This window comes from Hippichthys cyanospilos, chromosome 20 (assembly GCF_059441005.1).
Source record: "Hippichthys cyanospilos isolate Australia breed blue-spotted pipefish chromosome 20, RoL_Hcya_1.0, whole genome shotgun sequence".
Taxonomy (NCBI): Eukaryota; Metazoa; Chordata; class Actinopteri; order Syngnathiformes; family Syngnathidae; genus Hippichthys; species Hippichthys cyanospilos.
In genome coordinates, this window is record NC_142388.1 from 1,118,991 (window position 1) to 1,146,841 (window position 27,851).

At 42.1% G+C, this 27,851-nt stretch overlaps 1 protein-coding gene across 11 annotated transcripts in view; it reads left to right on the top strand.

The window, feature by feature from the left end:
- Positions 1-386: 386 nt before the first annotated feature.
- The window catches only part of epb41l2 (erythrocyte membrane protein band 4.1-like 2), a 35,411-nt gene continuing 7,946 nt past the window's right edge, over positions 387-27,851 (top strand). For 4 of the 11 annotated variants that reach the window (XM_088402814.1, XM_088402817.1, XM_088402820.1 and 1 more), the window contains exons 1-14: positions 387-539; positions 10,314-10,539; positions 10,598-10,774; positions 13,435-13,647; positions 16,081-16,185; positions 16,835-16,877; positions 17,588-17,663; positions 19,650-19,746; positions 19,962-20,086; positions 20,154-20,241; positions 21,175-21,327; positions 21,675-21,772; positions 21,856-22,025; positions 22,949-23,034. In XM_088402814.1, coding sequence (XP_088258940.1) covers positions 10,330-10,539; positions 10,598-10,774; positions 13,435-13,647; positions 16,081-16,185; positions 16,835-16,877; positions 17,588-17,663; positions 19,650-19,746; positions 19,962-20,086; positions 20,154-20,241; positions 21,175-21,327; positions 21,675-21,772; positions 21,856-22,025; positions 22,949-23,034 — 1,641 coding nt within the window. In that variant the 5' untranslated portion in view covers positions 387-539; positions 10,314-10,329. The other 7 variants (XM_088402811.1, XM_088402815.1, XM_088402819.1 and 4 more) reach the window with 5 other exon arrangements.

The following is a 27,851-nucleotide window of genomic DNA, read 5'->3' on the forward strand; positions in this document are numbered from 1 at the left end:
TATTCGGCCTTTTACGCTATAATTACCAATGTGTTATGTTATGGTAAGAATTGTTAACATTCGCTATCTCCAAACATCCCCATTCGCTGCCCTTTCATCATGTCAACAAGGATTAAGGGTGTCATAGGAACGGAATTGCGCCGTAACCCGAGGTTCAGCTATGTTGCGCAATACTGTAACGTCAACACGTTGTAGGGACAAATCATTTTCGTTAGAGGGTGCAAGAGCACCACATTCACAACTCCACATCCGCGATGAACGCTCCCTCCAACACGACTGGCCAATCATGTTGCAGACCTCAATACAGTAATCCCCTTCGACCAATGCCTAAGTGAAACGAGTCGTTTTTTTGACTGTATTGGGCGGAACTTGAGGATGATTGACACGCCTTGCTTCTGAGCCTGAGCCAGATTTTCAGTGAGGACTCGTCGATTTTTGTATGCAGGAGGTATTCGATACAGGAATTAATTTTTCAAGGGGGAATACGCCCACTGATTGGGACCTGCTACATATATTTCATCTGGAATTTTGAAAAACAGGTATTGTGTTTTTTTGATAACGTTTAAATCACGTGATGAGTCAACGTCGACTCAATGAAACGGTCTCGTCTGTAGGTACGCTACTTGCTTTTAGTAACATTTCCTTATGCTTAAGAATTATATGTGATGTTGAGTGTTTATTTTTTGGGGGGTGGGGGCTTTCTTCTTTTTTTTATCGTGGTCATCTAAACTACGTAATCCCACATGGAAGAGCGTGCGTTCCCATGCATCGACAGGAACATTTCATGGTCACGTTGTCGTAACATTTGCGTTATAAGCCATTTTTTAAACTCGATTTTCCTGTTTTATTAGGCTATTATAATGTAGGTTGTGTTACGGTCCCTCGCTAACGTCGTCAAACATCCGCCGCTGTGGGGACCATTCATCCGTCCCGCTCTCTGGGAAAACCGTAAATAGTGAATCGCTATTGATGATTTTACGTTTGTAAACTCAGCTTTGATGCTTTGTCACTGCTAAGCATTTATGAGCAGTTTTTTAGAGTTATTGGGTCTTTTTTTAAACGGTTATTCGTCTTGTTGAACGTGTTTGATCGCGAGAGAACCTGGGAAATGTAGTCCTGCATTACCTAGCTTGTGTGCGTTCTTCTCTTGAAAAGGAAAAGACTTCACAGCACATTAAGACAAGAAAGGATGTTGCGAAACTTTCATTGAGGAAGTATAAGTATTTTATAAAGACGTGCTTCAAGGCTCTCGCTTTATTGCTTTACTTTTTTGGTTTGTCTTAACAGGAACAATGACCATAACCCAGTTTGAAAGCTCAATCCCGAGACTAACTCTTTTCCAAACACATAATCATCACCTTTTTTGTCCAACGCCTGAAATTAAAGGGACTTGGACACTGCACTTTGTTTTCAAGGTGCCAACCGCAAGATAGGAACGAGGTTTCTAAGCAACAGAACAGAAAGTAGCCTGGTGTCTTGCCATGCTAGTTTAAATGCAAACTGGCCTTCAGCCCATCAATATGCATTTGTCCATACAAGAGGAGACGATGTGACACAAGTGAAGCATGTGTGGCTAGTAATACATCAAAAATTAATACGTGTACTGTTTCAGATGTTATTTGTGTCATTCACAAGCAGAAAAAGTGTTGAAAATAACGGTAAAGCGGCAGTGAATGCTTCTGGCTTCACAAGCCTCATCCAGTGTGTGTGTATAGTTAATCTATAACTGTCTGCGCCATGTCCAGAACAGTGGCAGCTCTGTCCCACTCACTAATGAGAGGCCTTAATTGGTTGCTCTCTCGAGAAATTCCTCCACTCATTAAAAGGAGCTTCGGCTTGAAACAAGTAACATTTTTTGTATTATGTTACAGAGATACACTGTAGCGATGACCAATATATGGTACCTTGGCATACATTAGGTTTCTCGTTTGGCTAACGGTAGCGCCTATCGGGAAGGTGAGATTTTTGAGACGTCTGGAGGATGGAAATAGTATAGGCATGGACATCAGAGTGAACAGGAAGTGAGAACGAATTTGAGTGAGAGTGAAGGACAGAGTGACAGATATTGCTTAACCGTTCGGAAAAGGCTATGGGAACATCCCTGGTGTGTTATGCATGTGTGTGTGAGTTTTTACTCTAATCCCGTGGATTCAACGGGAACGCATCAACTAACTTTGTCGCATCCAGCTTTGAGTGACTTTTTTTTCAAATGACATGTTCCACCCACATTCAATGTCTTGAATGTCTGCTTCGAGTGTGTCTCATTTTGATGAAATCAATAGCTGCGAAATACGAGACCTGAAAGGCATCAAACATGGCTGCATAACAGCAAAATGGATGACTTCCTGTTCATTTTGAGGCTAGGGGTCCTTATGACATGTTTGCGCATCCTGTTATGATAGGAATGGCCCTTCAAGTCAATGTCAATTGGTGAAACTTCCTTTCCATTGGCTGCTACTGTGTATTTTGAAACTGATCGATTATTACGGTAAATGAATAATGGCGATTATTTTGGCAATAAATTTAGGTTTTTTAATCGCATATTTATTTACATTCTAATGTTTGTAGCTGGGTCAAAATTTCCCCTAGGGGTTAATGTCAGTAAAACATGTGTTTTTGGCCTTGTATTCACGCTGTTGGAATAGTCTCCACCATCAGTCGCGAGCCTCGTGAGGATGAGCAGTCAAGACGATGGATGGATGCATTTTGCGTGCCCCGCCACTATTAAGGAAGTGAATGGGTTAATATCTAGCACAATCAAATCTTGAAAAGTAAAGCCTTTCTGCCTTGTTGCTTTCATACATGGAAATGGCAAGTAAACACTTTCCTCTCCGACGTGGGCCGTGACCGCTTGGCGGCCCTACAAAGCGTTCCGCGCCGGCGAGCGCGGCGGGAATCAAAGTCGTACAGGAGAAGATCAAGGAGATGCGGATGAAAGGACGGCGTAATGCAATGTTCATCTTTTTTCGGCCGCCGCGGGAACTGCAGAAGAGGCGTAAAGTGATGGAGATATAACAAACATGTGGGTAGAAATGGGGCAAAGGAGGAAAGTTCAGCTCCATGGCAAAAGCAAAGTCTATCCTTTTAAGTGTTTTTTTTTTTTCATTTGAAACCTCAAGGATTAGTAGGGTGTGATTGTTTGCTCATTGAATAGCTCTATTAAGCCCAACAACATCACACTTTAGAAGAAAGAAAACTGACTTCCACCAGTAAGTGTTTGACTGAAAGCAATGATAGAAACCAGGAAAAAAAAAAAAAAAAGGAGAGTGGGCCTGCGGCTTTGGCCGGGGTCCAAACATGGTTAAAAACAGATTAATCAGCATCGGGTCACATTCTCACAGAGAGGGACTGAACAGAGGGCACCTTGAGATGCAGCCCTCATTGTGCTTTTAAAGGCCACTTGGTAGGGAGCGATGCAAGACAAGTGCTAATATTGTCTGCTGATTTAAATGTGCACTGGCTATATCGATGGTGATTATAAGATTGTTTGTCTGCTGCTTTATTATTCATATTTGAATATTGAGACTTGCCATGGAAAACATGGGCAAAATTTGTGCCGTTTCAGGATTTCATGGTACTGCAATTACAGCTCTTAAATGAATTATTGCTATCAGATGCTTGAGTAACACATTACAAAATACAAAATAGCTGTCTCTAAAAATTGATTAGATTGCAGAAATGGCAAAGGTGAACTTGATTTGTAAAAGTAAGACTAAAATGAAAAATCATTTTTTTATGAAGTCAAAATGTACAAGAGTAATTAAAAAATACTGTTTGCAATGCTAGTTTGCTAGTTTTGTGTAGAAGTATACTTTGAAATTAATGTATTTTTTCTTTCTATATTTCTTTCCCTTTGTAAGGAATGTGGATTTTGAGAGATGAGCACCATGAAAATGTGGCTTTTTCCTGCACTGAAGGTGCCGGTTCAAAATGTTAGCATGGGGGCAGCAGTTCATTTAGAAGCTTTCAGTTTCATCTTAAAACGGAGTACGGTCTTCTCTCCACCCATATCTCGTTTCCCTTCTCTGTTCTCCAGCCAAGTCCGTTGTTTGGCACCTGTTGCCACCACCCTCTATGGGATGTAGATCTCCATAGCGACGCCACACCCACTCCCTCCCGACTCAAGTCTCCCAAGCGTGTCAGCTGTTTGCACTTTCATCACGAGTTTTGCCCGGCGGCTCGTATTTGTTCTTCGGTCGTTTTGGCACGCATGGCCAACTGGCTCCCATCTCCCCCCCCCCCCGGGTTCCGCCCAGCCCCGCTCGCTCGCACGTTCTCACAGACTGCTCGCGCCTCACCTCACTAATCGCTGAATGGGAGAATTTAGTGATCGACAATAGCACATATGAGCCCCTGCCATTATTTGCGCTCAGGCAGCCAAAGAGAGATTTTCTCCTACATGAGTTGAAGCTAGTCTCTATAATACAATTTAGCAATAAGACGCCACGTTCCATTTCATTTGCTCTTAACTCAAAAAGATACAGATGACCCCGTCATAGGAAATTAATCCGTTCCGGAGTCATGACCGCACGGCCAAATGGCGGACAATAGTGGTGAATAATATTACAATTCAAACCAAAATTGACTTCCGCAGCGTTTTTTTTTTTTCCTCTGAATCGGAATGGATAATATTTTAAAAGAACAAGAGGACCAGCGCCTGCGGCAGACAGTAAGATGGAGGCCACGATGAACTGATGGACACGCCGACAGACAGAAACACACACAGATTATCCCCTGTGTAATCCTCAGTTTGAGGATCAGTGTGACAGCACCGGCCATGTTTTCACACCATCTTAACAAAGTTCAATTAACTTTTAATACAGTTACAAATCTACGTAAAAACGGATCGTTGACGTCCATAGCCGTCAATGGCAGTGAACGAGTTAAGGATTTGAGTGTTGACAGACCACAAGTTAGGGAACATAAAAAAAAAGGCTGAAAAGGAGCACTTCCCGGAGATTCCAGCACATAACGTCAACTCGCCGTAAATCTGAAACGGAGGTTTAGGCGTGACCATAATCTCTTTTGTCACTTGTACGCCTGCTCAATAATCTTTATTTTTGCTGCGGTAATCTCTTGTCTCCATGGGGATTTATGCTTGGTGTCCATGAATGCTGTTGCCGTAGCAACGTCTTCCTCCCCCCCCCGGTACCCCTCCTCCTTTTGCCCTGACGCTGCCCCGCTCATGAACGCAACGGGGTCGGCGTTTTTTTTCTATGCACGTCTTTATTGGACTTGCTCGTTGTCACGCATGTGTAGACAGATAATTGGGGAAAAAAATGAAAGCGGGCTTGACTGACGTCTTTGTCTCTGCCCCCCTCTGGCTTAAGTCTCTCATAAAATGATACATCACAGGATCAGGAAGTCATCGCCATGCCGACGACCCCTTAAATCCAGACAGACAGCCATAAAGTTGGAAGTGTGTGAGTGGGCGGGTCTGTAAGTTGTTTGCGACCTGACGTTCTTGTCTGAGAGACATGAGGAACCATAACGGCTTGGAATTGCAGTTTTATAGTCCTGACAAAATTCATTCACTACTAATTTGTAGCATGCTTGAAAACTTGACAGTTTCTTCAGGCATACAGTAGGGCTGGGCGATAGGGCCCGAAAATCAAATCTTTCAAAAAGTTCATGTCAAAATTCTTTCTTGTACAGGTTGACCAGGGTTGAATATAATAAACTAGTTATGACCAAAGTTTCATTTCATTCGGACGAAACACTAAGAAACGGGGCCTAATTAGAGTTGGGGCCCGTTTTTTTGGGGTCACCCTGTATAACTCTGATGTATGAACAGATTTGCTTTGATTGTGTCTTTCACTAAAAGATCTTTTTTTCTCTTCTTTTTAGCCAAAAGCCTGTGTTTTTGATGAGACCGCCCATGATCATTAACTCTTTCACTTCCAAAACGTCTTTATGCATTTTTTTGTCCCTCAGGAGTCCAGAATGTTTCCCCAAATACAAGACGCACCTGTTTAAAGGACGCACCCTTAATTTTAGGGTCAAATTCTGGTCTTTTCCATGTTATTATGTTTTCTATGGTGCCCCTTATACACTGTAAGATAGAAAATAGCAAGATTTGACCCCGGAATTAGGCTGCATCCTTTACACGTGTTTGGGGAATGAGAGTAATTGTTCCAAATGTAGTAAAAATACAGTATGTGCCTCGGCTCAGCCGACGTTGCACGCTGCAGTGAAAGTCCATTAGCAGACATGCTCTCTTCTCTCTCACCCTCTCTCCCCCTTTCCGCCTCTCTCCAACTCGCCTCCTATCTGGCACTTTCTCTCTCTCTCTCTCTCTCTCGCTCGTCATCTTCTGGCCTGGTTTCCGCGGGTGAAAGTCCCGCGGGAGGCAGGCGCTCAGCTCGGCGGGAGAGCCGTCGGGATAAGGGAGAGGAAAATGGCACTGACAGCTTTGTAGGTGGGAGAGAGACCAAAGTGAAGGGGGAATATTGTTAGAAAGGAATAAGAAGAGCTTTTGGAAAGAGAGCCAAAAAAGAAGTGGGTTGGAAAAGCAAGAGGCTGAAAGGAGCACGGGAAAGGAACTCGCAAGGGAAAAGAAAAGCAACAGTAGGTAAGGACTTGCCTTAGGACGACAGCGCTTTTCCTAGGATGTTTTCTCCTTAAATTGTGGTGATTTCGTCATGCCGCTTGCGTTACCTTGAAGCTCTGAATGCAGTTCTGAGGACGTCCATACAAAAAAAGTTCTTTTAATTCATGCAAATAATTTGTCTTTTTCCCAACTGAAAAATTATGAAGATGTTCATCATCGCTGTTGAAAAATGTGTTATTTTTTTAGGACAAATGTTTTGCAATTCTGAATCGGCATACAGGTATTGCTGCGAATTCGATTGTTTTAATAATCGGTGATTCGTTCAATTTAATTGATTGATGGATTAATCAGATTATTCCAAAACAAAAGATATTTTTTTATAATTGAAAATTGTTATATGAAACTGGCTTTAAATTTGTCTTTTTTTTTCCCCCCAAGAAATTTTATGTATCAAAAGTACTGTTGGTATCAGTTATTGGTATTGCGTACTCATGCGAGGATCGGTCTGAAAAAAGTGGTATTGAACATCCCTGATAACTTGTGTATCTGACGTGAGAAAATAAGCAACAACGTTGCTAAGTGTTTTCCAAAGCAAAAGCAAACATTTGTAATTATCTTATTGTAATATTACACAATGACAACGGAAGAGGACATTCTAAGAATTCAAGTAATTTCTGAATTATTTTGAATGAATCATGTTGTGTATAAACACTATATATAAAATGAGTAGTATACTATATTTTGTTGGTAATGGTGTCAGCGCCATTGTTTGTACAGACTGTGGGAAGATGAGTGAACCCGGAAAGGGGGGGCAAGATAGTGCCAGGGAACCATTGGACTTGGACTGAAAAGAGAGCCTGCCTGGAAGAGAGGGAATTGTGAGCACATTACGAGTGCAACTGCGAAAAAAAAAAAAAAAAAAAGAGGCACCCTGAGAGAGAGGAAGTTGAGGGACAAAATTAAGGGTGAGCAGAATAAGGACCTCAGACTTCTAACATTAAAATGTTAGAAAAACATTTTTCAAAGCAGTTGGAACAAGGGACGGGCATTTAACATTTCAACATGGATTCAGTACTGATAACTAATGCTCCCAATTTTGGTATGATGACCACCTGTGAAATACTTTTTCAGCAAAGCCTCACTACCACAAAACATTTGTCTGTTGAAGAAAAAAAAAACACTTAAACATTGTATCATTTGCCACCGGTGTCTGATTTATTAAACTTTGGGACTAGATATGTAGCGGTACGGCTAGGAAGATTTTATACGGCAACTTCAGAAGCTAGATCATGTAATATCATCGGTTTTATTCCTGGCTCCTATGCTGGAAAATCTTGTTGCTTTTGACAATGCACTTCCAAATAAAACACAACAAAATAAAGACAATTTTTTGCACCATTACACAATTTAGCAACAATTAATTTACTCTTAATTTGAAAAAGCTCAAAAACTCTGCTGTCCCTGTCACTGTATTAAAAAGAATTGGATTAAAACTTGACAAAATACATTTCATACATTTTGCAAGTGAGTCGCAATAACACAATTTAGAAATGCGGTGCTTCGTGTTCCAATTAATTTTGCTCTTAATTTGAAAACCAAACTGCTGTCACGCCTTTAAAGAACATTAGATTAAAACTGCAGATGAGTCACTATAACTCAATTTAGCAATAAGTTTCTTCAAGTTATAATTTATTTGTCCATAATTAGAAAAGAAACATGTGCTGTTCCTGTTATGGCATCAACTTAGATTGTGAAAGGTGAGAATCGGTTTAAAAATGCAAAAGGAATACGAGGTAAAAATGTTAAATTACTGCTTGTGTTTGTTGAAAAGTACATGGGAGGGGTCCACGGAAAAAATGCATCTTAATAATATTGAAATTGAAAAAAGAATGCAAAACGATTATGTTTCAAAATCCCCATAAACCGAAACTGTTAACTGTCTTGTTCAGCACATCGTCATTAATATTTAACTTCTGGCCTCCTTATCTACAGCTCGTTTGGAAACGCACTTACGTAGTACATACACCTCCCTTCTCCATCCATCCATCCATCCATTTTTCCCTCGCTCATTGGCCAACCATGCGAAAGGAGACCTGTTCTATTTTTATTCCCGCGTCCTCCCTCCTACGTTGACGTTGCCGCGCCGGCAGGAAAAAAGACAGTCAAAATGGCCGCAAGGTGACGACAAACGAGAGTACGCGCGCCTGCGAAGGACGAGCGGCTTGAGATTTAGAACGCTTCGAAAGGACGGCGGGTGATGCTGACCATGGTTTAATCGGAAATGAATCATGCTTTAATCCTCGGCCCGAAGCCGTTTGTTTGCACACATTGTCACGCACACGCATAATAATGCAGTGCAAGTCCCCTCCGTGACATTCCAGGGTTCTGTCCCTGGTAGGGAATTATCCGCTCCTGGGTCAGACTTTGGGCAGTATTTTTTTTCGACTCGTTCACTGCCATTGACGGCTATAGACGTCCAAAGATTCATTTTTACTGGGCTGCTATTTCCAGACCCCCCTTCATCCTAATATTAAATACGATTAGTACCTGGGGTTGAATGTCTGGACTTTGTAATGACGTAAAAATACGTCTTTGGGATTGAATGTGTTCAAATTGTGGAACATAAATTTAGAAGTATCACCACCCGTTTCTTTTTTTTGACTATCACATAGGGAGGCCATGTTGCTTCTTACTGTGGGGAAAAAAATGACCACAGTTGCTCAGGTGACAACCAATCAGAGCTCTGCTTGAAAACGTCACATGCAGTACCCTTTTATGGATTGGGTTTTACATTTGTTGTTGTTTTTTTTTCTTCATATATGCACAGGTGGAAACTATTGTTTCTCGACAATAAATGGCATTCATTCATGAATGACCTAACTCAATAATTGGTCGTGAGCAACTGTGATGTCATTTTCAGATTACTGCTACTGACAAAATTAACATCCCCTTAGATGGATTTCTGCATAATTCATATTCCACAAAAACATAATAAAGTTTTGGGTTGAATTCCCCTTTAAGATACTACTCTCCAATTGTGTTATGTTGTATACAGTGTGTGTGTGTTAGCCACAGCTGCGAGGTCAAAAAAAATCCAGTGACGCAAAGTTCAATTTTCAGGAATTCTTCCCACTTTTGGCAGTGTGCGGGTTATGCAACAATTCTGAATTTGTGTGTAAATGGGTGTGATGTGAGCCAAAGGTTGAGTTTTCCTTCTTAACAAACCCAAATCCTGTACTTTTGAGTTTCTTTTATCCCATTTTTCAGACAAACTGACTCAGTTAAAAAAAAAAAAAAACCCGGCATGGGGCTCATTTATAAATGATTATTCTGCAAATTAAAATCTGAGATGGTGCACTGTGAAAAATTTATGTTGATACCAAAAACTCTCAGTGGTGTGACCTACTAACTATAGCAACTAAACATAATAACAGCAGGAGCCTTTGACTTTTTATTTTATTTTTTCTTGATAATATAGGTGAGAGACCAGCATACTTATATAAATAATCAAAGATGTTGTATCCCAAGTTGTTTATTTATTCATTTATTTGTACGGAAAACTATTTTGAGACCCTCCCTTACCCTAATGACTACCTGGGGATTGAATGTCTGGAATCTGTAAAGACGTGATAATACGTCTTTGGCATTTTAACACAAGTGTTGTCTCTTCACCAAAGACTCAATGAATCCCTTTGCTGTACCATCATAATCATTATTATTTTGAACTGCGATCCGTCCTCACGCCGCGTTCTGCCCTGGGCAGGTCGTGCCGTGTCGCCATGACAACAGAGGCAGGCTCGGAGACGGAGGTGAAGGAGAAAGCGGAGAAGTCAGCGGCCGCCCGGCTCGACCAATCGGAGAAGGCCGCCGCCGAGAGCCAGGAAGCGGCCGCCGCCGAGGGGGAGGCGGAGAAGGAGAAGGAGAAAGAGGGCAAGGGGATATCGCGCTACCTGCCGACATGGTTTAAGAAGCAGAAGTCTCCAAGCCAGGTACATGCCGGCGTGTTCCGCGCCGTCCTCCATCTTCTGACCTTCGAATTTTCCCTAGACTTCCCCGAGCAAGGAGGCGCCGTCGCCGGAGAAGCCCGCAAGCGCTCAGGAGGAGGTCCCGGAAGTGAACGGGCACGCAGAGGAAGCAGAGGAGAAGGAGGCGCTCGGTCCGGCGGGGGAGCAAATCGAAGAAAAGGAAGCCGAGTCCCATTCTAACGCCAGCGCGGACACGCAGGTAAAACTTGCAGAAAGCCCTTAAGAGTAATTTCTGATATGAATCTGATATCAGCGATGATAATACATGCTTATATAAATTCTTATAATACATGCTTTTATATATTTTTAGGATGAAACATGAGAAGAGACTTGATGAAGTAATACTTTAAAAAAAAAACTTGGCAACAACAATAGTTGGACAAAATATGACGCATTTCATTTTTTTCTTTTGCAGAGCAGTTCTGTGAATAATTGCCCTAATATGAGGAGCAATTTTCTATCTTATTGGAGCAGTTTTTTAACAGGTTTATCTCAAGTACATGAAGCATCGTTTTTTTTTTTAAATAAACGAAATTAGTTTTAGTAGTAGTATTGCAGTTACTAATGTTTAATCCATCGAAGGCCTTTTATTCAAGATGATTTTCAGATATCCGACTGCATTTGAATGCTCCATATGTCTTGTCCTCACGATAGCATCTGGCCAAGAGCTAATAAAACTTTTACAATCCATTTGGGACCGTTGGCGGACGGTTACTTTTCAGTTGAATGAGTCTATGCGTTTACATGAGACCCAGATTTCAAAATTAAAAAAAAAAAGCAAAATCAATTAGATGACGTCCTGTATACGAATGCTAATATTGAAGCTTTAGTATGTAAACAGATATAATCCAATTCTGTTCTTTTTTTTTTTTTTTTTTATATATATTATAGCGTTGTCAAACTCCGCCTCTCCTCACCCTGCGGGAGCCGAGCTTCATTACGCTGCCTCATGATTGGAAGTCTGGATGTTTTAAAAACATCACTCATAGCTGCAAGGCTTTCAAGAAAGAGTTTGGGAAGATGTGAGCATTGGCTTCTTTGGAAGGGTTTTTTTTTTCTCACAATATGATGTCAAATAAATCATTAAAATCCCAGATTAGGGCGTAGACGTAGTGCCTGAAGCATGTTGCTAGGTTCAATGGCCGCTAGTCAAGGGCTGCACCACATTGGCTTTGTTTACTAAGTGTGGTTTGATGCACTTCCTCGCACTTCCTCTCGCTCGCCTAACATGTTATGCTCCAAAAAGTGCATTTAACACGCGCTAAATACGACAACTGGCACTTTTTGGGCTTTGTTTAGTTTGGCTGCGCGTCGAAAGGTTTTCAAATCTGTTTAACGGCTCGGCGATTAACGCGGATGATCTACTTTACAAAATAAAAAGTGAAGAAAAATAAACACGTCTGTGGGTTTAAGCGCTGGTAATTATTTCTGCGCCGGGCTCGCAGTTCGCAGCAGCCCACGCAGTAAAAACCGCAAGCGAAACCACTGCCGAGATAATAAAGGAGGGGAAGGTGTCATAACAACCGTCGGCCAGCAATTTTGTTCTGCGGAGGTGTTGGTGAATTTATGGGAGAGGATTAGGGCCAAGTGACGTTGAATGAAAAAAAATGTTGGCGGGAGTCTCACTTTTGTCAGAATTTAGATTATTTTCAGAATAGTGAGTTTTTACTTTAAAGCCGGGGTTTCTAATTCCAGGATTCTGAAATTATTCCGAACTTTTACTTTTTAATTTCAGAATTCTCACTTTGCAGAGATTCCAAAAACAAATTCATTCTGACATTAACGTGAGAAGTTTCACTTTGAAGTCAAAATTGTGAAATTATACTTGTAATTTTGAAGAAAGGCAGAATTCTCATTTCTAAGAGACTTCGCGAATAATGTCAGAATGTTGAACTTAAGGTTAGAATTTAGAGTGGTCAGAATTCTCATCTGACTTTTAAGTGAGGATTTTGAAAATTAAATTGTAATTCCAACTATAAAGTGAGAATTCTGAAAATAAAGCCAGAGTTCTCACCAATTCTGACTTCCTAGAATTCTGGATTTCAACTTTAAAGGATTATTTTAGAGATTTGGAGCATGAAGTCGGATTTCTGACTTCATTTCAGAATTCTCACTTTAAAGTCCAAATTCTGACTTTATTGTCAAGACTTCTGAAATTACTTTGACTTTGAAGTGAGGCATCTCAATTGTCACTCCTCTCAGAATTTTTACCTTATTCTCAGGATTATCTGAACTGTAATTTAAAATGTGAATTCTGTAAGTAAAGAGAATCCTGACTTTAAAGACTGTTAAAATTCAGACCTTGAAAAGCCAGGGCAGATTTCTCACTAGAAGTCAATTTAAAGAAGTCAACATTTTCCACTTTTATCTCGGAATTTTGACTTTATGAGGTGAATTCTGAGAATAAATTCATAATTTTAAATATAAATATACAGGTTGACAGAATTTAAAATTCGTCTCAGAATCCTGACTTTAAAATGTGAATTCCCAAAATGGAATTCTGAGATAATAGTGTGAATCCCGCCAACCTTTTTTTTTCTTCACTGGCTTTAATCCTTTTCTGTAATTGACCACAGACCAGGATTACTATTTGTTTTTTTTAGATGTAAATTAACTGTTCAAAGTCATCCAGGCTTATTTGTTGCTCAGCCCCCCCCCCCCCCCCCCCCCCCCCCCCCCCCCCCCTTATGATGAGCGTTCCGTCTAGTGGTCACAAAGAGCCACCCAGGCCCACCCTGTGACATCAGCCCCTCGGTCGGCCGGCCAAAAAGAGCCGCCCGCTCTTTTCCAGAAACACACGCGAGGAGGAAGCTCTCCGGAGGCTTTTCCCACCGCTTTCCCCCTCCTCTCGTTTTTCAGCCTGCCGGCGAAGAAAAAGTCGAGGAGAAAAGCCTCGAGGGCGCCAAAGCTTCGGGCGAAGGAGCCGAGGAGGCGAAGGAGCGGGCGGACGGAGGCCAAGGCCAGACCTCCATTTTCCAGTCGCCGTTGCGCTTGGTGAGGAAGAGCAAGATGAAGCTGGTGGTGTGTCACGTCACCCTCCTGGATGGCTCCGACTTCACCTGCGAGGTGGAGGTGAGTCTCTTACGCCTCCCGCAATGCAAGAACGCTGCTTTCTTTGGTCACTCACACGTGAGCGCCTCCCCATCAACGATGTCATCACCGCTAGTAGGATCTGTTGTGTGCGTGGCGCACGTGAGGCCTCTCAACTTTCGGACCCGCCTCTTTTAGCCGCTCGCGTTGTTTGGGTGGGGTCTGACGGATAAATCCGGACTAAAGCGGGAGTTCGGGTGCACACACACACACACACACTTAGCAGATTATGTGAGGGGGCGCAAGGGGGACCCCTCCACTAGATTAGTTTCATACATCTGCTGCTTACTAAAGCACAGACGGTAGAGTCTTATGACTTCAGTGAGCAGATCACACAGCGCTTAAATCCTTGACGTCGGAATTTTATTCTAATAACCCCTAAAAAAAGGGAGTGATTTGCTTTTAAGTCAGTGCTAAATTTCGTAGAAATTTTGAGTACGTAACATAAAATGGATAACAATTTAGGTATGAAACAAATCAGCGACAGGCAACAATGGTTAAAAAAAAAAAACACGTTTACCTAACCTAAATGTGAAGATTTTTTTATTGAGCTTACATAATTATTTTAAATATTTATTTTCCATGTCTTAAAAGTTAAATCAAAACTTAAATAACTCCCTATAGTTTTCTCCAGTAAATTAAAAAAAAATCTCCAGTAAATAAAAAAAAAAGAATTTCACACACTTTAATTTCAAACAAAATGTTGCAGTATTCTCAGTCAGCCATGAAAAATTGCAGAAAAAATTTCAGTTTTGAAACTAGAAAATTTAAATAGTTCCCTTACAAATATATTAGCATAATAATAAAAATAAAATCAAAAGATTTCAGACTTTCAGACAAAAGATTTAAAATTAAAAAAAACAAACCAAAAATAATTTCAAAATATAGTAATAATTTGTATTTTGTCCTAAATGAACAGAAAAGTCAAACAAATAGTTCCCTTAAAATATAACAAATTACAATTTGTTTTAAAAAATAATATTATTTTTAAAATTCAATTTAATTCAAAACGTTGCCAATCTATGACTATTATCAACCGGTAGTCATTTTGTCTGCATTTGAAGCAAAAGGGCTTTGATGCAAATATTTGACAACGGGCATCTATCAGTTAATAATTGTATTTCATTTGACCTCTATATGAAATAGTAAAAATACTTGAATAATTGACTTGAAAGATTTTTTACAGTGTGCCAACGCCCAGCGTCTACTGTTGTTAGGGAACAGAAGGCGCTTTGTCCTGCAGAAGATAATGCTGATACTGCAACAACTGCTATTGTCCCAAACACACACACACACACATACAGTTGACATCCATCATCCATCCAAATGCTGGCATGGCGAGCGGCAGAGGGAGAAGGATGCATAATGCATTCCAGAGTTTAAAGCCCTTACAGTATTTTTGCCCAGCAGCAGGTCTCACGCCTGCTTCGAGATGATGTCCTCCGCACACACTGGAGCGTAAGAGAAAGATGGCATTGGCTCGTGTGCTCAACCCAAGCAAAGAACATACCGCAGATGTTTTCTGCCGGAAGAAAAAAATAAGAAATGCCCCTTTATTCCAGATCGGCTCCACTTTCGGCACGCCGCATTGCCCGTCTTGAAAGTTTCTCTGTGGAATGCAACTCTGCACACGCGCACTCATTTTTTTTCATCTTTCCATTCTTTTTCCTGTTTTTTTTCCACCCGCTTGCTTTCTGTCTGACCTTCTGCCTGTGCAAAGGTCACAGTAGCCTATGGGAGTGCGCGCGCACATTTTTGTGAATGTTGGGCTAAATGTCATTGTCATTGCTCAGTGTGGAGGATTTTATGGTCCTCCGCATGGAATGCGACCCGGAGGACATATTGCCAAGACAGAGGTGCATTGATGGACACGCTCGGACAGGAAGTCAGCCGCGCATACCAAAACATGTTCATCTTCTCCTTACGTTACAGCTAATGATGAGGTCCGCAACTATTAAATATATTAATAATTCATTAAAAACATCTTCATTTCCATCCTTTTTTTTAATTCAAATGGATGGCATATTCTTCACGATTTGTGGTAAAAGCAGACGTTTGAAAATGTTTTTATTTGATTCAAAACAATGATAATTAGTGCTTTCATCCAGGACTTAAAGAAATCTGAGAATATTTCCAGTCTGGAGGCTGAAAAATTTGAAGTTTACATTCAAAACAAAGCAGAAAATATAACAGTTGATAACTTGATATAAACTCATTCACGACTGTTTACAGCTATAGACGTCATAAAGTTCCATTTTTTACTCGTCCGACAATAAAAATGAACTCACCCGTCGTCATTGACAGCGAGTATAAAAGTCATAAATCGATTTTAACTTGACGGGGAGTGAGTGAGTTTTTGAAATCAATACTTAGTTTTCAGTGCTTGTTCATGGTTTTCCTTCTTTCATTCTCCAGAAACGAGCCAAGGGTCTATTCCTATTCTTCAAGGTGTGCGAGCACCTCAATCTGCTCGAGAAGGACTACTTCGGTCTCACGTACTTGGACCACCACGACCAGAGGGTAATTTCTCTTTGACGCAAACACTCACACACAATACACACAGTGTGTACACGCGCTCTAAAAACCGTTGACCACAAATTGCGTCAAAAAGGGACCAACTCAAATTTTGATGTTCTATAATTACCCCAAAATGTTGGGTCACATGAAAAGCCTTTTTAGCCCAAAAGGTTGGGTCAAAATGAATAACCCAAAAACCGTCCCAAAACAAGGTTGAGCCCAATTCCCCATTTAGCCCAAAAATTTGGGTCATCAACCTACAAAACAAGCCAAAATTGGACAGTTATTTTGTGGGTCAAACTGTCCAATTTTGTTTTGTTTTGTGAGTTGGTGACCCAGCGTTTTGGGATAAATGATGAATTGGGTTGATCCAGTTTGGGGTTCTTCCATGCTTATTGATTTTTACGGAACTTGGCTAAACCAGTTTTTTGGTTTATTTGTTTTGACCTAACCTAATGATCTAACTAAGCAATTAATAACCCAATAAGTGGTCATTTTCTTTTGAACTCGGTTCAAGACGCTTTTAGATTTCACGTTAGGCCCGCTGATCAAGATAAAAAAAAAAAAAAAATAGCGAGTTGCAATTTAAAAAAAGTCTATTGCTATTGCAGCCCGAGTGTGGAACTTGAAACTTTTTTGTCTTTGCCCGCAGTGCTGGTTGGACCCCACCAAGGAAATCAAGAGACAAATCCGCAGTAAGTTCCATTTGATTGTATTTTGACAGAATGTACTCACTCCACAGACCGAAAAGGTAGCATTTTGGCTCACCGAGTGTGGGTGCGTCTGTGTAAAATTCTGCACTCTTGTACACTTAATTACAGTCAGTTAACACTCGACCGTCACAACACAATCGCCATCCAGATGTTTGCCCTCGAAAGTTTTATTCATCCTTGAATTATTTTGGAAACTGTAATTTTGAAGCCGAGCTAAAAATGAGCTTGTCAAGCACCGTAAAGCTACTGTTAAATTTCACCATAGACTTTATTGAGCCGGGAAAATAGTTGCACAGAATGAAAAGTACTTGTGATGATGAAAGGACTGTTTTTCATCATTTGTGCTTTTGTTAAAGATTACAATTTGCCAATGGAGGAAGCCAGAAAAGCGTTATGCAATGCCGGACTCACCGTGCATTTTATTTGTGTTGATGTCGTTTGTGTTGATGCTTGCGTGCGAGATGCATCGGGCTTAGCACCGTCTAAAAGCTGCTCTTTGCCCTCGCTCCAACCCGCTTCGCTCTCCCGTCCCCGAATCACTCACACAGATGGGAGGGGCGAGGGACGGGTGGAGCACGGCCAGATGGATGGAACTGCAGACGACCCCGATCGCACTAAAATCTCGAAAAATGATCCCCGATTTTTTTCCCCCATTTTCTCACCGCGGTATTAAGTTTCACATCTGTCCTTAGGTAACAACTGGCAATTTGCTTTCAACGTCAAATTCTACCCGCCTGATCCTTCGCTGCTCACTGAAGACATCACCAGGTGAACTCAAAGTTCCTTCTACCCTATCCCTGTGATGTGCGCATACTCACAGCTGACAATGAGGCGCTCGAGAGCCTTCTTTCTAGTTTGAGGCGCAAATCCTCCTGGTACACATTTGTGTCCAGTCTAGTGTACATTTGTTTTTGGTCTCTATCTAGTGTACATTTGTTTTTGGTCTCTATCTGTTAATTCATTGCAACGACCTACTAAGTCCTAGTGTGCTTGCTAGAGGACATCCAGGCCTTTCCGCTGATGTCTCCTGTGTTTGGGTCTGATGCATAGACAATGTCTCAGGAGGAGATGTTGACTATCAGGACTTACACTTTTTTCCCAACATTCTTGCTTAGTTCTTCTTTTTTTCTCTTCGTCTTTAACTCATAGGTGTCAAACTCCAGTCCTTGAGAGCTGGTATCCTGCATGTTTTTGATGTTTCTCTCTCAAACACACCTGATTCAAATTATTAGGATGATTTGAAGCTCCTGCTGAGCTTACTGATGAGCCAATCATTTGAATCAGGTGCGTTGGGGAAAGACATCTGGAAAACAAGCTGGCCACTGGCCCTCGAGGACTGGAGTTTGACACCTGTGCGACTATCAAAGTCAAAGATTTGTTTTTACTGGGCTATATTTTAGTCAAAAATCTATTGCGATTTTGATGGCAATGAATGAGCATATGTTTACTGATCAAATTTTCAGATTGCAAATTCCGTTTATTTAATCTTAGAAAACTTAGACAATAGACATCTTTGTTTTGAAATTCTACCAAAATGTTCAGAGGTCTTGCATGCCCTGCAAAAGTTTAATTCAAACTAAGGTAACAAGTAGACAGTTAAAAATAGTTCATTTGCTATTTCCAATAAGCTAACTAAATAGTTAAAAGTTTCACTTTTGTTTTTCTTTTAAAGAAAAACAGTTGTAGAGAGTCCCCAGGGTCCGGAGCATCTATTATAAGACTAATTAAATAATTCCCTGAAGTTGACAGTTTTTTATATTGATCATTTAAAATAGGCTGATATTGTCACAGATAACTCCACAAGAGTGCTTCGTAGTTATCAATTTTTGTGTTGTTTTCAGCAAATATCTTCAGGTATGCATAATGTGCAGTATTTAGAAACAAATCACTCAACGGGTACTTTCAACTGCATTCTTGCTGGTCTTAAAGAAGTTTAAAGCAGCACTGTGTTTGCCCACTGAAGAGATCCCGAGTGAGTGGATGGCTGCCACTTAAGCCTCCGTGTCAGCGAATGTCCCCCCCATGTTTGCTTTATTGCCTTTTTTGAAAGACTTTCCCCTCGTAACCAGGATCCAGGAGCGGCTAGCCGCCGCCGCCGCCGACTGCATTCCCAAGGCACCCCTGCGGTGTTTGAATTGTGTCATTCACTTTCAAAGCTCCCATTTGGATAATGAATTCTCCGTCCAACATCCACAATAACAATTGAGTGGCCGCAAGTTTAGCGAATGTTACGCAAGTGACTTTCGGCACGCCGCACGGAGGATTAGCAAGCGAGGTTATCCCGACCGCTCGTCATACTCTGAAAATTATACAACAAACAAAGTGGCCCCTGCCAACGCTTAATCCTCCTGCTGGTGGACGGTGGTCTCCGTTTGAACGACTCAGCCCAAAAGTAGACTCTGTTTTCTGGGCCCTTCAATTCATTTTTGATATCGAAAGTACTTGTCCTAAACTAGCCATGCGTTAGCCTTAGTTTTTTTTTAATCACCACAGACCAGTCGACACTTGACATTGGGGCTCGTCACCTGTCTGGAGAGCTGGAGATGTCATGTGATTAAATCAGCCTATTGTAATACAGCTTGGAATTAACTATAGTAAGATCATTACTAAAATCGCCTGAAGAGGGAGGCAAGACACAAACGCTAGCCAACGCTTACAGGCCATGACAAATACATTATTTTGGCTGCGGACCGGCAAATTGGGACCCACGCGCTAAGGTACTCACTACTAGCTGACTGTGTTTTTCTTGTCAAGGTACCTGTTGTGTCTGCAGCTCCGCGAAGACGTGGCCTCCGGTCGACTGCCTTGCTCGTTTGTCACTCACGCTCTCCTGGGATCGTACACACTGCAGGTAAACTGAACGCAGACGTTCAATATATGTAAGTAGTGACACTAGTGTTTATTTATTTCTTTGTTCTCAAATGGATAAATCAGAATAAATGCTAATACAACAGATGGAATTAGATGGCTTCATATCTGCTGGTCCGCTGCTGCTGGTACTGTGTGGTTATTCGTCTCAGCAACTAGCAGGTGACCCGACTCCGGTCTTTGCGTTTGATTTCCCAGGCAGAATTTGGCGACTACGAACCAGACCAGCCTCGCCCTCTGGACTACATCAATCAGCTGACCTTTGCCCCTAATCAGAGCAAAGAGATGGAAGAGAAGATTTTGGAGCTACACAAGTCCCACAAGTAAGAGATATTTACATGTTTTTGGTACATTCACGGTTACGGATTACGCCATTTCTTGGACTTTCAGGGGAATGACACCAGCGCAGGCCGACACGCAATTTCTAGAAAACGCCAAGAAGTTGTCCATGTACGGGGTGGACCTGCACCACGCGAAGGTACAAAGACAGCTTCTCCATTGATGTGTGTGTCTCAGCTGTGCAAACACTTGAAAGAAAAGCATGGGAATAGCCCCGCTCCCTCGCTGAGCTCGCAGGGGCATCAGCCGCCGCGTTCCCATGTGCGCGTTGCGATCATGTTGATCTTTGCGCCGGAAAACCCAGGAGGAAAATATTCATGAGAGAGGGAGATGGCAGGCTTAAAATAGAAAAGAGAGGATGTGAGATGGAGGACATGTCGCTCGGATGATGCCTGGAAAGAGAAAAAGAGCATGAATAAAGGCCATGCTCCCATTTAGTCGCATGGATGGGAGTTTTCTTTTTTTTTTGTGCATTCCACAGTTGAAATATTCCAAAGCAACAGGGAGGAAGTCTGTTTTTCCCCCCCACTCTATGTTCATGTTGTTGCTATGACCACACACACAAAGCGAGCAATCGATGAGCTGCTCACAGTTTGGCAAAGTTCTGTGAAATGTGTGTGTATCCGTTATCTACCTATTGCTACCTCCATTAGCAACAGATTCCCCCCATGTTAAGTCAATACCCAACTGACCATTGCCAGATGGCCTCCCGACTTAAAAGCTTTGTACCGAGTTAGCCTGCCAGCTAACGACGTTAGCGTTGAGTAATCAAATTTGAAATGAAAAAGAAACACAAACAAAAAAAAAAGATGATGCACATCCTGGTTTAGAATACATAGTGGTACATGGATTTTCGAATTTGGAGTCTCTGCGAAATGACCTCATGACATTTTATTATATTGTGAAGTCTTTTTTTCAGTTATATAAAGGCAAAAAATTACATGACAACTAGCTTAATTGTTAGCCGTTTCCTGAGTAGCTAAGTTTCCTAGTTCCTAAGTTTTGGCTCCTAACATGAAAAGCATTCTAAATCGTGTCTAAATCGGCTTTTGAATTTGATTGTATGTTGCAGGACTCTGAGGGTGTGGACATTATGCTAGGAGTTTGCGCCAACGGACTCTTGGTCTACAAGGACCGACTTCGGATAAATCGCTTTGCCTGGCCCAAAATTCTTAAGATTTCCTACAAAAGGAACAATTTCTACATCAAGATCAGACCTGGAGAGGTAAGACATGCTTGGAGGACTCATCGCATGACTGCAGTGTAAAGTCACATAACTGCGTTATCTTTTCTCATGGCACTAAATTTTGTCTGCCTACCGCAACGCATACAGTACTGCATTTATACGATACTCCTTTTTGTAGTAGGAGTTGTACGAGTACTTAACTCTTTCGTAGTACCAATACCATGTTGTAAATTTTCACCCTCATAATGGACCCGACAACCCCGCCTAATCTTTTTCAACCACTCAAAAGCTGTGCTGATCTGAAACCCAAAGCGATGCAATGGTGCCATCTACAGACATCTGTTGCTAATTACATTGGTTTACTTATGTTTGGCGATTTCCCACAGACGGAGCAGTTTGAGAGCACTGTGGGATTCAAACTTCAGAATCATCGCGCCGCCAAACGACTGTGGAAAGTCTGCGTGGAGAACCACAGTTTCTTCAGGTAAAACCAAAGAAAACAAAAACCCACTCGACAAATGGTTAGGAGGAGCAACAATCCCGTGAGTCTGTCTTTACGTTTTCCAGGCTAAACGCTCCCGAGGCCCCCACTCCACGCTTCTTGACCCTGGGCTCCAAGTTCCGTTACAGCGGCCGCACACAGACCCAAACCCGGCTGGCCAGCACCCTCATCGACCGGCCCGCGCCCACTTTTGAGCGCACCTCGTCCAAGCGCATCAGCCGCAGTCTCGACGGAGGTAAGAATGGACACGGCCGGCTTGTGTTTCGAGCTGCATTTCTCGCCGTCTGATGACCAGATACAGGAAATAGCCGCAGCTGTTTCCTGTCCCTCAGAGACGAAGAAGAAGAAAAGCCAGAGAGTTCTCCTCCACTAGGAAATGAATGCATCATGTAGTGGGCGCATACACACTCACAGCAGGCAATGCATGTTTCCTTTCCAAATTCCTCTTTGAGGCAAATGTTGCACGGCCAAGAGAACGTTTGGTCTGCAAAACCTCACCACAATGTTACACTTATCTTTGGAAAGTATCACACACCTGCATTTTTGTGTGGCTTCGCAGTGTATATATGGTTTGTGGCGCATACAAACCGTGTGTGACACTGCCCCCATTTGGACAACCTTATCTACTACAATCAAATCATGACAACTGGGGGCAGTGTGGGGAAAAACATTTTTACATGTATTCGATAGTGCCAGCTTTAATTCCATATACTGGTTCTCCAATGGGGGTACATAAGATTTTAACAGGGTCTATGCAGGTATCTGCTAATCTATTTTAATGCTGTCACAGGAACAATAGTGTTCAGTTCAAATTAAGTGCAAATTAATTAGAATAAGAGACAATTATTATTGCTAAACTGTGTTATGTTGACTTTATTGCCTTTATTTTGTCAAGTTTTACACAGAGACACATTATTAGGGCAGACAAGCTAGAAGGAAAATGGATTAACACAATTTATCGTCTGGACTTTCTGAATAAAAATGGCCTATAGATACTGCTACAAATAAATATCCAAAGTTTGATCAATTAGACACGTTTAGCACAACACTTTATTTGAAATCGCTTTTTATTCATTTCTTTCCAAAATGCTGCGCACTGGCTAAGCTGAAAAAAAAATGGTATTTTGTATAAACCTTGGGATTGTTTTGTTTCCTCAGCACCAATGATCAGCATAACTGAAGTGGGTCGCGACACCACTGAGAACGGGCACGATCCCAACTTGGACCTGCACTCCGACTCCAAGGTGTGTTATACCTTTTTTTCCACAGCTGCTTCATAGTGAAGGGATACATTCCGGTGTCGGAGTTCAATTTGTCGAACAGTAGGCCCAATGCTTTAGGTTGTTTTGTTTTTCTTCTGCGGAAAGCTGTTGAAGTTGGTTGTTTCTATTCCTTAGTACTGCATTTTCCTCACTATAAGTTGCACCTTCAATGAATAGCCTATTTAAAAACTGTTTTTACATATAAGGCACACCGTATTAAAAGGCACATAGAATAGAAGCTACAGTAGTGACTGGGGTTGCGTTATGCATCCACTACACGGAGCTGTTCTAAAGGAAATGTCAACAAAACTATCAGATAGCGTTCTCTATTTGGGTCTGCATGCATCCTATTTAACCACCCACCTTCCCTTTTTTTCACTTTTCTCACTCTCCGCCCCCAACCCAAACCCTCTTTCACTCAGCACTCTTTCCAGCAAATGACGTCTACTTTAGGTTTCCTTCCGTGCTTGCCTCCTTTTAATAGAATCCGGGTCTCCATCCATGTGCCGAGATGCACCTTATGATTCAGGGTTTTACCAAAATAATTTGCCCGCAAAGTAAGTTTTTAAAGGAGACATAAGATTTTTTATTTAAAGAATTTAAAGTAGTTCTTATGTGTTATCCGGAGCCAAAGTTGTTAAAGAAAGAGAGCAGTTCGTATTTTTTATACCGCTAGCAAGAAATTGAGCTAAAATTGCTAACGACAGGCGCTGGCAGGTTTGAAATCCCTAGCAAGATATTGAGATATTAAGACGACAGAGGATGTTGTCCAGCTTCAAACAAATAACCGCACTAGCAATAAGAAGCTAGCAGTGTACTCTAAACATGCAAAAATTAGCAATGAGGAAATCAGGATTTAATTGACCCCAGTTGAAATGCATTGGGAGGAAACAATTGCTGTTATTCATTATGATATTCAAAATTAATTGTTTTTTTTTTCTCCCAAAAATTGGCATCCCCCCAAAAAAATCATGCCCTAATTAAAAGTACTAGTGGTATTGGATATTTAATGGTAACTCCTCAAGAGTTGAATAGTTGAACAGGTCTGGAAAAAAAGGAGTATTAAAGATCCTTAGTAAATATTTTAATTGGCTATGATATTGTAATTATATATTTTATAATGAGTGAAATAATCGTTAGTTCAATTGGACAGCTGACTGCATTAAACACAGCTGATAAAATGATTAACAAAACAAATGGCTCTTGTTGCGTATTTTTTGGCGGCTCCAGTTGGCTGATTTAAGTTTGGGTCACTTAAAAAGAACATTTTAGGGCCTGAGCGGTGACCGTGTCATAAAGGATGAAAACAAAAATGGCTCCTTAGCACCACCTGAAGTGCAAAAATGCCGTCTCTCATCGGCATACTAAAATTGGTGTTTTGCACCCCGATACGTACCAAAAAGGTAATGCAGCCATATTGTAAGATGAGATTTTGAATGTCAATTTTTATGGACATTTACAGGGGTCATAATTTTGCCCCCTTGTATTACAATTTTTAAAAAACATTATCTCAAGATTTCAAAAAGGTGGCCACCCCCTCGGTGTAGAACGACGTCTCCTTTGATGTTGATGTAATAGGTTCTCCCTCATTTGCATAACGGGAAGGAAGCCCGGCCACTGCTGCACTGTGCACTGATCTACCCCGCTGTGCTGTGTTTAACCTTTTTCGTGCCCTTGTTGTTCACTAATGTTGTCTTTTTCACCCCCCTCTCTGTTTTTCCCTTCACTCATTCTGGTCGTCACTCTCGCATGCTTTTTTTTTTGGACACGATTCCCTTCGACACGCCGCCCCCATCAGTCCATCTTCATGTTCCCCCTTTCTTTCTCTTCGTTATCATCTCTATCCTCCATCCCGCCGTCGCTCGACTCCATCTCGGAGCTGGAGCGCGGCCTGTCCGACATCTCGGAGGACGGCGACCCGGGCCCCGAGGCCTCAGAGGAGGCGCCCGCCTTAAGCGCCGCCCCCGACCGGGAAGCGCCGGCGTACAAAGCGACGCCTCCCTCGTCGCCGCCCACGCGCCGGGCCTCGGAGATTCCGCGCTGGGAGGGAAACGACGGGCGGGCCGAGGGAAGCGACGGGCGGCGCTCTCTGAGGGACCTTTTTGGCTACGTCTTTCTGGTCCTCGGCTTGCGCTCCGTGCTGGAAAAGAACGCTGACAAGAAGCCCTTTTGCCTTTGGGCTTTAACGGAGAGATGGGTCGCGTTGGTCGGCGAGTCGGCCAACAGAGTGAAGATTTTGATCGCCGGGAAAGTCAAAGGCGTCACGGCCGTGTCGCGATTACGCCAATTTAAAAACACGCTCTCCTCCAAGTGGATTCAGCTACAGGCGAGATTTTCAAGGGCGCGGCCACGTTTGCCCCTCCTTTCCTTCCCTCCTTCCCCGATGACCTTTAGTGACCTCGCCCGTCCCTCTGCGGCGCCCCCCTCCGGCTCCCTTGGCCGGTCGCTCGGCCGTCGCTTCTCCAAGCCTTCCCCCTTCTTGCTGCCTTGCCTCTTGGCGGCCTTCCTGCTGGCCGTCATGCTAACGGCCAGCCGCTCGATGGCGCTGGCGCTAGTTTTGGCCGCACCTCTGGGCCTGACGCTCTGTTACTTTGAAAGGCTGGTCTCCAGCCGGCCCAGGCTCTCGGGCAGGGAGCGGCCCGCCAAGCCGGGCGCCCCCTTACCCTCAGAGACGCCGACATGCGTCAGGCGCCACACGAGGACTCAGGAAATTTGCGATCCTGCCGCATAGCTATGTGGTACCAAAAGCTCTCTTTTGGTTATTAACGTTACTTTTTTTTTTTTTTTCTGAGAGAGTGCTAATACTAGCCTTATTTTAAGTGAGTCCTTTTTTAAGTAGCCCATTACTATAGTTATACTAAAGTTACTATAGTATAGTATAGTACTATAGTTACTATAGTTATACTATAGTTATACTAAAGCAAATTGTACTATAAAGTGCATTATATTTGTTGTTTGAATAAGATATCACAAGCGTTGCTGAAAAATATATTTTTAAATATTTCCCGGCCACATTGATTGGATTAAAAATAAGGGATTACCATTTCAAAATGTTGATATATTACGGTTTTCATATTGTTGCCCACCCGAAAATATATCAATTTTAAGCGTGTGTGGATATTAAATTATCAGTGTATAAAATCCAAATGATTACTATTAACAGATTTAGTACCAACACGGAATTGTGAAGGAATAAAATAATAAGTTGTAAATATAAGCGTTTTGCGTGCTAATAAATTTGTACATAGGTGTAGCTACTGTTAATGGCCAAATCAGATTTACACAGGCTTACATTGTCATCGTTGCTGAAGTAGAGTAAGGTACTTATTATTTTACTTATCGTGCTGTCGTGGACCTCAATAAATGCCTTATTGGTGCACAAGCTCACGCGCCTCATGAGACCATTCATATTTTTAACGTTTGCCATCATCCATTTCATTTTCATTTGACTTTTCGGCGCCCCTCAAATCTCCATTATCTTATCGCTATGGCAACGATGCCCAAGGTTAAGGAGGCGGACTTCAGCCCCTGCAGTGCGGAAGCCCCGCCCACCCAGGTCTGTAGGGGAAAGGGTTGTTTTTATTCAGCATGCTTTGTTTGGAGAGTTCATTCAAGTGTGGGGCTTTGGAGATTTTTGCTGGGCTCGCATCGGCATGATCATCAAATCTGGTTTTGCATTCCAGACCCATACCTGCGATCTTGAAAGCTGATTTGTGGATTCTGGATTCAATTTCTAGCCGCCCCAGTAAAAATAGATCTTTCACGTCTGAAGCCGTCAGTGGTCGTGAATGAGTGACCGGCTGTGGCTATTTGTTTTTTTCTCTGTATGTCTGATTAGTTGAAAATACATGATGGGTCTGATTAGTTCAAAATACGGGATGGGTCTGACGAGCCAAACCGCTCTCAACTGGGCGCTTTGATGTTCCGTTTGGGCCGCATGCTGCTTTTGTCTCTTGAGATTATCGTCACTCAGGTTGATTCTACCACGCTTTGAGGTGGTGATGCTTGTTTGACAATCCATATTTGTTTAACTGTTTTACCTGTTTACCAATGTCTGTATTTTGCACATCATGTAAAAAAAAATGCATTTTGTTTTGAAAGGTATGAATTTGTGTCATCATATTTGGTTTGTGCTGTATGTCCACCTTCACCTTCCAGAGTCCAATGAGAGTGCGTGTGGATAATATTTATGTGAGACACAGTAATTTGATGTTAGAGGTTGGTACTTCCGCATCGTGCGATTGACGGCCGACAATCAGAGCCTGCCGTGTTTTTCTTGTGCGTTCCCGTCCGGGCGGCTTTGCCGGGCGCTAGATTGCGCCGGAATGGCACCGCCGCCCTCTCACGTTTGCATGCTCGCTGTCTTGCTCCACGGACACGTTTGCGTTGCCAGATCGTCGCAGGGCGCAATGGTCTGAAATTCACGCCGCGGCCATTTTGGGACAGCTTCACTTGGAGATGGAAAATGGAAAAGTGGTAGACTAGCGGTGGTTTTAAAAGTTAGAAGCACTCATTCAACTCCTCTAGTTTAGTGAACTTATATATATATAAAAAAAACAAAACAAGCTTGATTAATCATTTTATCTGTACGCCTGCCTTAAATCACCAAAATTATTGTTTAGGAGCTAGCTAGCATCTGATCAAGTGTCAAAATTTCATTTTAGTTGCATTGATTAATCAACAAATTTGACTACCGAATTATTTATTGGTTTTGATAATCCAATAATCGTTGGATGACTGAAATGTTGCCCGGAATTTTGGCTTCCCCGGTGGAAATATTTCCAAGTTCCTTTCCTCGT